We start from the raw sequence: 14333 nt of genomic DNA, 5'->3' as shown, positions 1-14333 counted from the left end.
AAGTTGATGGAACTGTGGGTGAAAACTCCTGCTCTCCTATAGGAGAGCTTGTGTGCTTGATTGCTTGTGTGACCCTTAGAAAGTTATTTAGTTTCCATATGCCCCACTGCCCTTTGTGTAAAGTGGAGACAATGACACTTCCAAATATAATACAAAGAGATTGTGAAAATAAGAATACTAGAGACAATTAAATCTTCAGAAAAGTCAGTGCATTACCCACTCCTACAGAGATAATTTAGGGATGTGAACCCTTTTGAAAGGGCCAATATGCTTGTGGGAAAATACCTGATTTTAAAATGAAGATGCTTGATCTGTAACTCATGTAAGTGAAATTATTTTCTAAGTTAAACAACTCGTAGCAGACCATATGAACTGAGAAATAAACACCTCCAGCATTCCCATCAACACACAATGGACTCATCAGTAGAACTAATACTAAAAGATTAGTGTTAAGTCAATATTAAAATGTTTGTTTTCAAATAATTTCGGTCAGTTGAATATCTATATTTGGTTGGGGGTAAGGGAGAGATGAGGGAAAGGTCTCAGTGACCAGCTCAGATAATATACTTATGAAGCTATCTCTGGAATTCTTACGTTGGTACCTATGACACTATCAAATTCATTGGAAAGAGTTTATCGCAAAGTTAAATGTCAGCAGCTGCAAAGCCTTTAAATGGAACATACTTCAGCTCCTGGGCAATGGCAGCGATCTGTTCCACCCTGTCCTGGTGAGCAGCCAAATCGCTCTCAAAAGCTTCATGTTTCCTTAACATGGCTCGGACTTCTGTCAGAGAAGCAGATTCATAATCCTTCTGAAGTAAGATCTGCTCTTTGCCTGAAAGAGGAAATTAAAGTATTAGTCATTTTTTACTAATTTATTGGTTAGAACAATTGCAAATTTAGTCAACTTTTTAAATTGAGGCATGGTGAGCATTACATGTATGAGATGAAGTCCCACACCCACTGAAACCGGTAGCAAACTGTCAGCACAACAGTGTTAATTAGAAATATATATTTTTAAAGATCTCTCAGTAACTCCCTGATTTTTGCATAGGCTGTTTATACTGGTCTAAAATAGTGAGTATTACATTGCTTGAGAAACTAGCATAAAAATGGTATATTGGCAAAAACTGGGGCTCTAAACTATTGACGTAAGTCTTTTGTAGAGGAGACTCATGAAACCAGAAATCACACTGCTATCTCAGCTTCACTCTTACTAATGATCTGTTATTCTTTTTCATGTTCTGCCTTCAATTTATTATTCATTTCAGCACTTAAAAAAAAAAATTGAGACGTGTCTGCCTTTTGTATCAAACACCAAATTTTAAGTGGAAAATGCCAACCTATTTACAAAAGGCTAGAGATGCAAAGAGGAAATCAGAAACTGAAGTATTATTCCTCAGTAGCTCCTGTGTTGGACAAGTCAATCTATACAGACAGCCCATACAACTGCAGCTCACCACATGGCATTACGCAGCTCTGTGAATTCTAGAGCCAGAAGGGACTATTGTTTCACTTGCTATGTACCAGCTTATGTGAAGTTTTCCCTGCATAACGGCCATAACATGTCACCATGAGTAGTTTATGCTCAGAAAATAGGCTCCTAGGGCTGATAAACACTGTAGTTTCCCTTCTAATATCTGTTTGGCAGCCATTTACAGCCTTGTATGCTTCCAGCAACTGTGTTACGGGATGGACTCTGGTTTACTTTCGCAGTGTGAAAAGATTCTAGCTGGAAAAAGCCAGAAGCATGGCAGAAACAGGAAGACTGTTGTCAGGGCAAACAATAGGACGATAGAGCAGATCTATGTTTAATGGTCCCCAACAAAACTGTATGCCAGTGTATGGTCCTATAGCTGTTACAACTACACGTAAGGTTAGGTTACCATTAAAAACCAGAACTATAAATGGGGTGTAATCCAGGGTATGGAGCAAAGCAAAAATGAGTCCATTATCACGTAGTTTATGTGGACTATTCAAAATGTCATGATGGCCAAATGATAATCAATTCGGAATAACTCTGTTAATAATTTCACACTTAACCAGTGGTGTCACTGCATTCCTGGTTCGATTGCTGGTGTACAAATACATAGGAATGCATTAGCAGTAATGGCCTCTATTCAAATGCTGAATATTCCCATTAAGTTTGACTCACTACCTTCAGAGTATGATTTTTACAGTTACATTTCATTAGCAACATGCCTACAAATTAGGATCATGACTATAGTCAACAAAACCTGCAATTTTATCTTTTATTATTTTGGGTTTCTAAAACTGTCCAAATTACTTACAAGTGAGTTTCTGGCTGGCAAATATTCAGCACTGACAGTTCAACCTTCAACATTAAAAATGTTAAAAGCCATATCTGCTCACCATATGCCCACTGTTCATGAGTGGAAGCCTTCTGCCTGAATTTCTCAGCCAAGTGTTCAAGTCTTTCCAGTCTTCGTATTTCATTCAGCAGCCACTCTTCATAGCCTTTCTCAGCTTGTTCAAGTCTCTGCCAAGCGCCGGCAATATCCTGTGAAGAGAATACATGGTAGAGAGGGGATGAACCTATAATCTCTTTTTATCCAAATTTACAGATTTCTGATTCATTCCTAATTTTACTCCAGAAAGAGAATTTTTTATGTCCAGTTTTTGTAAAATCATAGAATCATCGAAAATGTTGCCAGGCAGCTGAGGAAGTCTTGTAGTCTAGACATCTGCTCCTAATAATGTGCCCTATTCAGGTGGGTTCATGAAAGGAACCCCTATACAAATAGCTTCCAAGCATAGCTATACATTCAGCGTCTTCACGATATATTGCTTTTACTTCCATTTTACAATGTGCATGTTCTTTTATGACATACCTATCTCCTATTGAAATAAAAGTGTTTTGCTCCCAGAAGTTGACAATAGCAAAATTATTAGTGTCAAGAGGATTCGTTGTGTATTTTATCTGGAATACAAACTCATTTCACTTTCTGTGGTGCACAAAGTTTTGTGAGCTTCCTCAGAAATTCAAAGGCATGAGTAGGAAACTGAAGTGACAGGCCCTTTATTTTCTGCATATGGGGAGTGGACAATGGCCCTCTTCAGATAGTGCAATCATCTGTTTATCAAATCTGAGCAACCAAAACACAATGATAGAACAGAGTACAGAAACAGGTTTGCTATATTCCACAGGAAATATTGTGACCCACAGTCAGCTCACAATACTTATCAGCAGATGAGAATTCTTGGTACTGGCTATTCTTACCTTCACAGACATAAGAAAAAACAAAATTTAACTTTAAAAAGTAGAAAAAAGCAGAAACGTATATTGAGCAATGTCTGTTTCTGTAAGTCTGATGACCAAAATGTCAGTGGAACCACTGTGAGTTTATATATAAACAATACATATAATATATATATAATATATATACTATATATATATAAAATAAACAATATTTGGCCTCACTGATATAGAAGTGTTGATAACACTCCCAAAGGAACCTCTGTATCATCTCACGTCTCAAGACAATTTGCTCTTGGGGAAAGCCTTCAAACAGGCAGGAACATGCTTAAGAGAAAGCAAGATTCTAGAATGAAAGGGAACTTGTAAAAAGAGTGGTTTGATATTGATGAAGTGCAACAAACTGAAGTTTCTGAGGATGATTTAAAATGGCATTTCAATCCTTCACATTGAAATTTTTGTGACAACTTTGATAAAAAGGAGAATGGAATATTGATGCCTCCTTTACTTACTGAAACCATTTTTCCCTCTGATGGCATGAAAGCTGGCCGGTTGCTGATTCTCAGTTTTGTCTGCAGGGTGTTGAAATTGATCTCCAGCTGACATTTCTCTTGGACTTTGGGGGGTTTGTGTTTGCGGCGGTAGTCCCGGAAATCCTCTAATTTCTTCTGCATAGCCTGCATTGTTTTTTCTGGGGTCCTGTTTTCCAGCCAAGGAATTGTCCGGCGAATCCATTCTAAAAGCTTTCAAATGAACACAAACAATTGAAATAAAGGCAATGGAAAAGCAACAACAAAAAAGATCATATTGAATGCACAAATCCTAATCAAGTTTGCTCCATTTATAATATTATTGACTTCAGTTGGTATCAGTGCCTTAATGGCAAGTAAGCACAAGATTTTCAAAGCTGAACAATACTTTTTTACTAATTTGCCCAGATATTGTAGGTATTTCTAGAAATACCCTGATTTTCAGAAAGATGAACACACATATAAGATGCCTCTAGCTAATTACTCAAAACCTGCGTTACCCAAAATCACTTGCCGCTTTCAAAAGTATTGGTCTCAATGTCTCAGGTAGTCATAGTTACGAGATCAGGACAGACACCAGCCAAGTAGCTCAGGTCATATAAAAATCTTCACTCAGAAGTCCATTAGTGCCAATGCAGTACTACTGTCTTTGTGTCTGTGATCTCAGTATGTTTTTGCAGGGTGTGCATTAAAGACAAGGGAGCTCTCACTGGTACACTACACATCTGTAGTCCTGACTCAGCAAATTTGCCATTTACCAAGAAAGGACAGGAGGAGTACAATGTGCCCCCTTCATTCATTTGCTGCCTGTGTTCACAGGTGCACTGTGAACACCTTGAGAGACCCTGTCCAGGTCTCCTTTGCAGTACACAAAGCCAACGGGCTTGCTTGGAGTGACAGGATCCTGTATGTTCCATGTGTGGTCAAGGATGGCTATCTTTGGAGATTACAGGGACAGCAAGCCTGGTCTTGGGGCAGACTGATGGCAGTCCTCAAAACACCCTGTTCGGCACATTAATGAGACTGAGTGACTTGCAAAGGAGTCAGCTGAACCTTGACATCTTGGGCAACTGAGCTTTGTACCCTACCACTGTGAGATTTACCCTCATAGTGTCTTCGCTTTGCTATCTTGCTGATAGTGCATGAATCTTTCATCTTTCAGTATTTCATAAATGTAACTATCACCATGTTACAAGTACAGCTGTCTTTACCTCACTTGCTAGTCTCTCATACTCTTCCATCAGCCTCTCATTTTCCTGATTCACAGCAAGCACCTTACAGATCCGGTTAGCTGCAGTCTCAGCCTGTAAAACACAGCAAATAAACAGGACATATTCATAAACACATTCTGAGAAAGGTACAGGCTTGGAGAAAGAGACAGAATGTGGCTGCTGCAAATAAAAATCGTAGAATCATAGAATCACATTGGTTTATAGTTGTTGACTTGTGCTCCTACGTTACTTACATACATATTTACCCTCCTGTAGTCACAGATTCCAATGGTCTGAATAAGGCACAGATCAGCACAGAAGTCACCTTGTTGTACAATGCAGCCGTATTATACACGGGGGAATTTCACACTGCCATTACAGTTGTCTAATAAATTGTTGTCTAATAATCTTCTATTTTCAAAGATGACTTAGGCCATTCTTAAAGTTATCCTATTAGGTTAATTTTTTTAAATCACACCAAAAAAGAATTAGATTTGTTAGCCACACTGGAAAGACACCCCATGTGATTCAGGAGTCCCAGACTACTCTATATCTGCACATCATATGTACATATACCCTTGAGAATATATGCAGCTCAACCACTGACAGCAAATCTTTTCACGCCTCTTGCCAAATTTATTTGTGAAGGCACTGTGTAGCTCTGGCATATTTAAAACTTACATTAATAGTTTGACATAACAGATCTATACTTTCATACAAATGTGAGTCTCGAGTATATCTAATCAAAAAAACATCTACATAGACTCCTGTGTTACAGAGTATGTGGAATTCCCCTTTTGCATGAATAGCAAACCCTTCATACCCAGAAGCAAGAGGGTGCAACAGCATAGCTGTGCTCTGATAAGGTGTAGGGAATCTACCAGACAGGAAGGGAAATTAAATCCTGAGGATGAAGGAAAAATATCAACTACTTTAAAGGTTTGTTCCCCCCCGCCCCCTAAATTGGGTTATGTCCATTTGTAGGCTAAAAATGTATGAAGCAGAACAGTGGGAAATGCCACATTTGTAACTGAGAATCCCATCCTGTATGACAGATCTGCTGCTGATGTTCTTGCCTCTTATACTAGTACTTTGATCCACAAATAATTCCATTGGCTTCAGTGGGAACCAGGCACAAATACGACGCTGGATGCCTTCTGCGCCCTTCTGCATCTTTAGGCATCTTTGAAAATCTAGCCCTAAATTACTAGTCAGCATGAGTAAATCTAGAATACTCTCAATCTCAAAAAGTCAAACATTCTTTTATGCAGCAAACGCATAAGATGTTGATGTAGCAACCAACGACAACTCCATTTCACAGTATCTTCAAGCACAGTTTTTCTGAAATAGTCTTTATAATCACCAAAGAAAGACCAAAAATTAGAAACAGGAATGTCCATTGGAATTAAAGTTCAACTTGATACACAACATTTAACTAAAACAGGTTCAAGTGTTGGTGAAAAACAAGTATGAGTGCTCAAGTAATACTTGCAATTGTTAATTAAAACCACAAAGTACTAAATTAGTTTTTTTTAATAAACTAGTGGAAATGTGAAACAACCAATCAAAACCACAGCAACCTGAAGGGACAGTTGATTAATACCTGCTCTGCTCCAGCAAAAGCATGGTAGAAGCAGGATACATATGTCATGATAGCTCTCTCATCAGGTTTGGGAGTGTTCACAATATCTACAAGACGGGGGGGAGAAATGGAAACAAAACAAACAAACAAACAAAAAAGAATCGAGGAGGAGAAAACACGATGAATAAATGAAAGCACAACATAGTGTCATTCTGATTGTTATTTTGTCCATAGCTCTGTGCTCTAGAAACTCTACAAAGCTGTAATAAATTTAGTGTTAGATTGATAGCTGCTGACAGAATAAAACATATACCAGAAATTCAACATAAGCTCTTACAAAGGGGTGGAATTTTTTTAATAAGCTTGATCCTGCAGTATTGTTGCAGGGGGAGTGACCTTAATTTTACCAGGACTATCTGTTTAACAACTGGCACGCATATGTCTGGTAACTTAGAATGTGGGAGTTTTTTGACTAGGACATGGGAAAGACAGACTACATTTTGATCTGGGGAGATGTCCTCTGGAAGTTGCACGTGGATTAGTTATAACCCTAGCATTATATATCGGTATTCTTTATATTAGTAATACCTGAAGTATGTCCAGCTCTGATCTGCCTTGCTTTTTAAAATTTTCCTTTTTTCATTAGGACACGATTCCAGAGCTCTTCTGAGATATCTGTGTATATTTCTGTGTCTATTTTGCATAGTGGCAACTTTTTATGTTGCTGTTTGTACTTACCATTAAGCATTTAACATTTTAAAAACAATCCTGAAAGCATAAGAGAAGGGTTTATTTTCTGAGCATCTGTTATGATGATTTTAACATCTGTAGCAGGAATAATATCCAGCAGGGAGAAAAAAGATGGCATTCTGCTATTGAAAGTGTTTTTTCGCTATGAGTTTATTTTCCTCTTGCATTTTTAAAGGTGCTTCAAACGAATGCACACAAGGTCAATTACAGAGAATAATGTCCTCTAGCCCATTCAGTAACCAGCTGTCAAAAACCGACTGGATATTATTAGTAAATATACAGAAAGATGAGACAGAAAGGTTTGTTTCTATGGAACAAATGGATAGACTACTACTGGCTCTACCGAGATAGCGGCTCACAGAGAAGAATCAGGCAACAGGAAATGAGCTCAGCTCTAAGACACTGCCCTAGTAACTAGTGAGGAAAAGATCAGAAGAGGAAAAACTGCTGAGAGAAACAAGACAGAAGGTGAAGGATGAGATCTGACCCATCTTCTACAATCTCACCTTCTGAGCACCAGCAAATGCATGGTAGTAACAGGAAACATAAGTCATAATGGCTCTTTCGTCAGGTCTGGTAGTGTTTACTACATCTGTGTAGAGAGAAGAGGGTTAACTGCTCAGAAATTCTCACAAGGTACTTCCATCAGATTATGCTGATGATGCCACCTCAGTGCTGTAAGGATTCAAAATAAATACACCATTATTCAGGTTGTATCTGTTTACTGGTATCAGTGCAAAGCTACCTAAGCTTTAGGAATCAGTAAATGGAAAAGATGTAACTCTCCCTGTAACTCTGCAACACAACTGAAGGCTGAGACTGTACAGAAGGGCACTGCTACCTTCTGGCTTGTGGAAACTTCCAAGCAGATGGCATGGCTGGCAGATCTACTGGGTTCGCTTCACTGTCGCTCCAAAGCAACTTCATCTAAATCACTAAAATTATTCCAGAGTTAAACACGGCCACTGACAGTCACAAAATAGGAGGGCGTACAGTGTATATTAGCACAGGGTCCCCATGACTGACAGGGTATTGACATATATTGGAAACCTGTAGAACTCCTACAGTCCAGAAGTACATTTTGCACTAAGAAAAGTTTGGATGGTAACAGTTTTGAAATCCCTGCGCCAGTCTGTCTTTTCAGTTAACAGCATAAATCACAGAAGAGTTTGGCTTGGCTGGCTGACAGCTTTGTCCCTATTATGGCAGGAAAGAGTAAAAGTATAGAAAGGGTGCAATCAAGGTATGGTAAAAATGTACCTTTTCAATACTTAACAGAGAAAAGCAGAAAAAGGTGGTTTTACACCAGTTACATCTGAGTGATGAACAATGCTAGTGCAAGCTGCAAGGATTCCAGTGTAAGGAGTGGGAGGATACTGGTGTGAAAATACCCAGGAATGAGGTGACAATTTCTAATATCAACAGTGAGATTTCCAAGTTCAGGACCAATGTATTTACTGATTTTGCATCTACTTCCCACAGTTGTGAACAACACTTTGCAAAGTAAAGAGAGTAAAAAGTGATGGTGAATACTCAGAGGGTGTTAGAAGACACATGATTTCATTTCCTCCACCCCTGCCAAGAAGAAGAATAGTAAGATAAGGGCTAGAATGGGCAGAAAATCCAGTGAGGGGAAAAAAAAGAAAAAAGGTTTCTTACATTGTATGTGAAGAGGAGAAAATGAGGAAAGGAGAATGATAGTAGGAGCTGTTCGATGGTAAGGAGGTAGCACTTCTGTTTATTCCTTGCACAGTATTTCAGAGTAAAATGGTTAAGTGGTGCTTGAAAGGGGAATTGCAATTCAAAAAAAGAAAACAATTTGTTTTGAAGCATGAAGGTGAAACCAAGAAACTTCTTCAATGAAGAGGTTATAACCTGGATTTTCCAAATCATCCTGTACTGGCCTAACTTTCCTACCAAAGACTTCAAGGGGAGCAGACACAGTGAGTTTGAGTGCTCTGGATGATTGCCATGTTATCACTGCTCTACTGACAAGCCACCAGAGCAAAATCTGCATACTTGGAGAAGAATGTTTTGAACTAGTGTAGACAAATTCCAGTATTTTGGCACCATTTTTTGCCTGAAGTACAAAAGTTTGGTTACCTTGAAGAAATTCAGGAAGCTTTAATAAATATTTCCTTGCTATTTGTCAACAAACTCTAAAGATTATTGGAGAAACCAAACATGAAACTATTTGTTAAAACTATCACTGCAAAAGGTTTACAATTAAAATAAACTGCTTCCCTCAACCTAGCTCTCTTTCACAGGAGGCATGTTGTTAGTATATTTTGAAAGTTCCATACTTCTATTTCTATTTCTGGCCCTCTCACTTAAAGATTTAAAAAAGTGAATATGCTTTAAGAAGCTAACAGTTGTATTTCCCTTTGTTAGACTTAGAATTTAATTTCTTAAAGGTGAGGATTATCTTTTGATCCTGCATTTTACTTCAATTATCACAGTGGGGCCATGTGCTGAGGTTAGGGTCCAAAGTACTATAATAAATACAAAAAATAACAAACAATAAGGAATAAAGCAAAAAGTGAGTGAAATTATCCAATACATGGGGAATAAGAAGGAAACACTGTTTGAAAACAAAGTAGGTTGCTGAATTATGATTCATGTGGAAGGAATGTTGAAAATTTGCTAGGTAAAAAAAAGTTTTACTGTCTCCTGCTTGTGAGTAACACAAACTTCAGCAAGCTATTACTCTCACCTTCTGCATCCAACATCTTAGGGATATCCAAATGCTTTTCAGCAATTTCCATGGCAAGGTTGATATTTCCTATGGGGTCATCCTGCATTAAAGAAGAAAATACAACCAGTCAAAGATAGAAGTTTTTCCTTGAAGCAAGACTATAAGAGGTATACTCAAACTCATTCTGTTTTTCCAAACTGTAAACTGAAGTCACAACTATTGTTCTTCAAAAACCAGAGTATAGGTGTATGAACTGTTCATCTATCTACTGCTATATGTTCAAAAGGAAACATTAATAAGCTATTATGTACCACTAGGACTCTGCTGCAAATATATTCTGGAGGGGAACATAGGTAATGTACGCAGTGTACACTCATTATTCTGAGCTAATTCTGAATGAAGTACAGCAGTAATACATACAGTCAAGGCCACTGGTCCAGTAGGCTATGCTAGACTGTTCATCACAAAGTTAGTCCTGCATGTTTTATACCTACTATACCTTACATTACAGTGATAAGAATTCTGCTGAGTTGGTCAGGTGCATGCATGAGAAGAAGCAAGCACCGACAGAAGAACAGTTCTCCAGAAGGAGCAAAACTTCCCAGTTTTGGCTTGGACAGAGAAATCTGTAACACCTCTAAAAATTGAATTTTAGAGCTCTGGAAAGTCAAGAACTTCCTCTGATTTTGAGATTTTGATTTTGTTTTTTGAAGGAAAGAGAAAGGAAGCAGTAAGCATAGTTCAGATAAACAGCACACATTCCATGTCTTACGCTACAGACAGCTATTGCTGACAATGGAACAGTGTGTCAGATTAGGGGTCCTCTTAAGGCAGCCTTCCTGTATCAGCTTGGAGTGAAAACACCCTACGTGAAATGGCAGTTCATGCCATTAATGCTATTATTATTTTCACAGATTCACAAACTGCTAAACGACCATAGCCACTCTGAACAATGCCAATGTCTACAGAGAGAGGTTGGGAAAATAGGACACAGAAGAGCAAAGTTAGAGATGCTGGAGGGCACTGAAAAAATGTTAACAGGTTTTCTGTAGGAAATTTCCAGGGCTTCCATTTGAACACAACCACTTCCTACAAAGGCATCTAGTCTCAAGCATCCTTCTTTTGTTACTTTCAAATGAACTTAGTAAGATTACTTACTATGCAAACACAGCAATTATTTAAGTTTCACAGAAGTCTGTTCCTCATGCAGATACATGTGCCAGGTATCGTAAGTAGTAATGCCCATGACACGTCTTTCTATAAACATATCATACTAGATAGCCTTTCCTTTAAAAGCTGCATGTTCAATAGAATGTATTATGAAGAAGAGTTTACATTTTGAAACCTAACAATTTGGGTATAACAGAATACAAAATCTCTAATCATTAAGTTCTCACTCTGTCATCATTTAGCAGTTTTGTGCATCATTGACATTAAGAGGAACTTAAAATGTGGACAATATTTAAAACCCATGAACTTACTTTTTGCTTTTACACAAGACACCATGTGTTAATACAACATTTACTAAACGTGTATACAAAAACTCTTACTGAAATTAAATGGGACAAGAATACACTAAATCTAAGTAAGACCTATTGACTAGGTTAAAACACTTTGCTTATGGATGAGTGATGAGCACTCCTATTTGTGTGCTTGGTACTAAGTCTATGAGTAAATAGTGCTCCACCACTACAGGATTTGCCTAAAAATGACAGCACCTTCTGAAAAATTGGAGGAGATCTTCATCACCCATCCTTTTAAACAAAACTACAAGCCACAGTAACTAAAAATCTCTGCTACAGCTAAAGAAATACCTCATCTAACTTGTCATAGTCAAGAAGATCAGGCCTGTGTCTATGGATAAGGGCGTTGAAAGCAAGGCCATCTTTCCAGCTACAAGTTCACACAAAACACATTGGTGAGAAAAGGAAAGGCCAGCATGCAGGAGATAAGAAACCAAGAAACAAGACACCAAGACAGCTGTTAATGTAACCAAAATGAGCAGTCAATCAAACACAGCCAGGCTAGAAAAGCAAGATCTATTTTAGGATTTTTCTGCATGTGCTTTACGTGCCACAGCTCAGCCTCAGATTGAAACCTGACCTGTTCCTATTTTGGAAACCTCTAAGAGGGAAATAGTAATGCTGAAGCAGATCTACTTACGTTCTACTCCCTTTCTCAGCACTCATATATAGGATGGTTATACTGTGAAGTTTTTTAGTACTGTGTACCACTTTTCAAAGCACAAACTCAATCAAACTAACTTCTGTTTGTGCCATGCTTAAGCACATGTACACAGAGACAGGTAGCTTAGTCATTCCATGAATCTGTTTATCTGGAGGAAAGGTTGTATATAGAATTAGAGAACAAGATGGTGTTGATGGCTAATATTTTGCCCTCTGGTTCAGATCTGCAGTTGTCTTAACAAATGCCTAAATTAAAATCTTATGTGTTTAGGAATAAGTTCATTTAATTTTCATTACTGCACACCTTAGGGACCCCAGCATGAATTTAGCCCATATATAAAGCAGGCTAAGTTTTCAAATAACTTAATTTCATTCATTCACCTTTTCCCTCCTCAAAGGCTTTCTGATAACAGTTGATTCCACTAGTAAAATCAATTTGTAATGGAAGGGCATGGAATGGGAAATATAATCTATGATTTACCAGTCAACGAAAAGTTGCATTCAACAAATTAAAACCATGATTAAGTTTTCTGGTTTACTGGTGTTTACATGAGACCTCAAGATGCATTCATTCCAAAGAGCAGAAAATGATACATATGTACTGAGAGCTAATGTGAAACAACAACATTCCACTTTCTTTCTAGGTTTTACTCTTCAGTAATGGTACCCAGAAATTCTGACATTATTACTTGCTCCTCATTCCTCCCTCTCAAACCAAAGTGGCTGGTGTCTTTTAGAAAATATGCATTTTGCCATAAGTAGCACACTGTAATAAAATAGTTTTATAATCCCCATGAGGTACCAGCTAAAGAAGTTAGGATATCAGTTTTGTTTCCACTTGTCTGGAAGTATAGGTAGAAGTATAATCTAAGAATTGGTGATTATTTTCTATGTAAGACTAGTAACTTATTGTGTACTCCTGATTACCAAGGGTAATGTTTGTTCTAAGGAATCTTAGGATTAATCATCATGTCATTGTTTACTGCTCTGCAATCTACAGTCATTTACAACAGATACAAAACAGGATGGACTGTACAATACTATCAGGAGTGAATGGAGAATTCCAATGTATTTGATTTTAATGCCCATATTGGGCAGTGTAAAAGACTTCTTCAACTGCCTAGCAGCTGAGGACCAGATTATTTGCAATTAAATGCTTAAATCATTGTAATGGGAAGGAAAGAAGGACACAGAACAGTCATGGGGTCCTTTCCTCCATGTCACTGGGGTTTTTTTGGAGGGAGCTTAGAAAGCCAGTCAGAATTAGTATGCACTCCTCAGCTTATGTTTTAGAAAACATGCTAAGCAAACCATAAGTGAGCCAAATCACTGCAGGACAGCATGCTGTACCACCCAGACTGATGACCTTATTTAGCTTGGAGTAGTCAATAAGATCAGGTCGGTGTCTGTGGATAAGTGCACATAATCCAAGGCCATCTTTCCAGCTTTACAACAAAAAAATAGAATGGAAAAAAAAATAGTTAATAAAGTCATGGCATTTTACAGTTTGATCCTTGCTCAAGGCTTAAAACCAAGCAGGACCTCTCCTGTCAAATCCTGATGCTTATGTTCTGTCAACTCTCATCCCTCTGAGCTTTTCTGTTACTGTACTCTTTTTCCTTTAGTACATATCTTACTCTACAGTCCATACACACTTAAGGACTCCATAATACTTATTAGGCAGCATACATTATGTGCAACAGTCCCTGATTTCAATTGCTTAATTTGTGCAGTGTTCCAGGATAGCTCAGAGTACACATTCATCAATGAAAGTGCATAATCTCCTCTTACAGCATGTTTGCGAAAAAATAAAAGGAGAGCAAACCTGCAATTACTTGAATTTGCTGAAGCAATTGGCTTTTTCTGTGTCAGTTATTTCAGACAATTTTAATGACACAACCATGTTGTGCTCATAGAATTATGAAGTCGTAAATCAGCTTAGTTTATTTAAAACACTTCACACATATGACAGCTTCAGTCTAAGCTCTGACACTTCAATGTGACATCAGGCCCACTACCTTTCGAGGCAATAATAGGCAATGAATTGAGCTACAAATAACATCTATTTGGAAAGATTATGAGAGGTTCCTTTCAGCCAGAAGTAATTATTCTGAAAGATACATTATGTAAACACTTTATGCAATCACTGGGACTGTGGGTTT

At 37.9% G+C, this 14333-nt stretch overlaps 1 protein-coding gene across 13 annotated transcripts in view; it reads right to left on the bottom strand.

The window, feature by feature from the left end:
- Positions 1 to 14333, bottom strand: part of ACTN2 (actinin alpha 2) — a 68498-nt gene that overhangs the window by 19238 nt on the left and 34927 nt on the right. For 8 of the 13 annotated variants that reach the window (XM_075708192.1, XM_075708189.1, XM_075708193.1 and 5 more), the window contains exons 6-12: positions 13538 to 13616; positions 10004 to 10085; positions 7797 to 7882; positions 4959 to 5051; positions 3730 to 3960; positions 2374 to 2521; positions 685 to 835 (exon numbers count right to left, since the gene is read on the bottom strand). In XM_075708192.1, the coding sequence (XP_075564307.1) occupies positions 685 to 835; positions 2374 to 2521; positions 3730 to 3960; positions 4959 to 5051; positions 7797 to 7882; positions 10004 to 10085; positions 13538 to 13616 (870 nt within the window). Of the gene's footprint in view, positions 1 to 684; positions 836 to 2373; positions 2522 to 3729; positions 3961 to 4958; positions 5052 to 6561; positions 6648 to 7796; positions 7883 to 10003; positions 10086 to 11799; positions 11879 to 13537; positions 13617 to 14333 lie in introns of all 13 variants that reach the window. The other 5 variants (XM_075708188.1, XM_075708194.1, XM_075708195.1 and 2 more) reach the window with 2 other exon arrangements.

The sequence above is a fragment of the Pelecanus crispus genome, chromosome 3 (genome assembly GCF_030463565.1).
Source record: "Pelecanus crispus isolate bPelCri1 chromosome 3, bPelCri1.pri, whole genome shotgun sequence".
Classification (NCBI taxonomy): domain Eukaryota; kingdom Metazoa; phylum Chordata; class Aves; order Pelecaniformes; family Pelecanidae; genus Pelecanus; species Pelecanus crispus.
The sequence above is the reverse complement of the archived record's forward strand: the minus strand, read 5'-3'. Positions and strand labels throughout refer to the sequence as shown.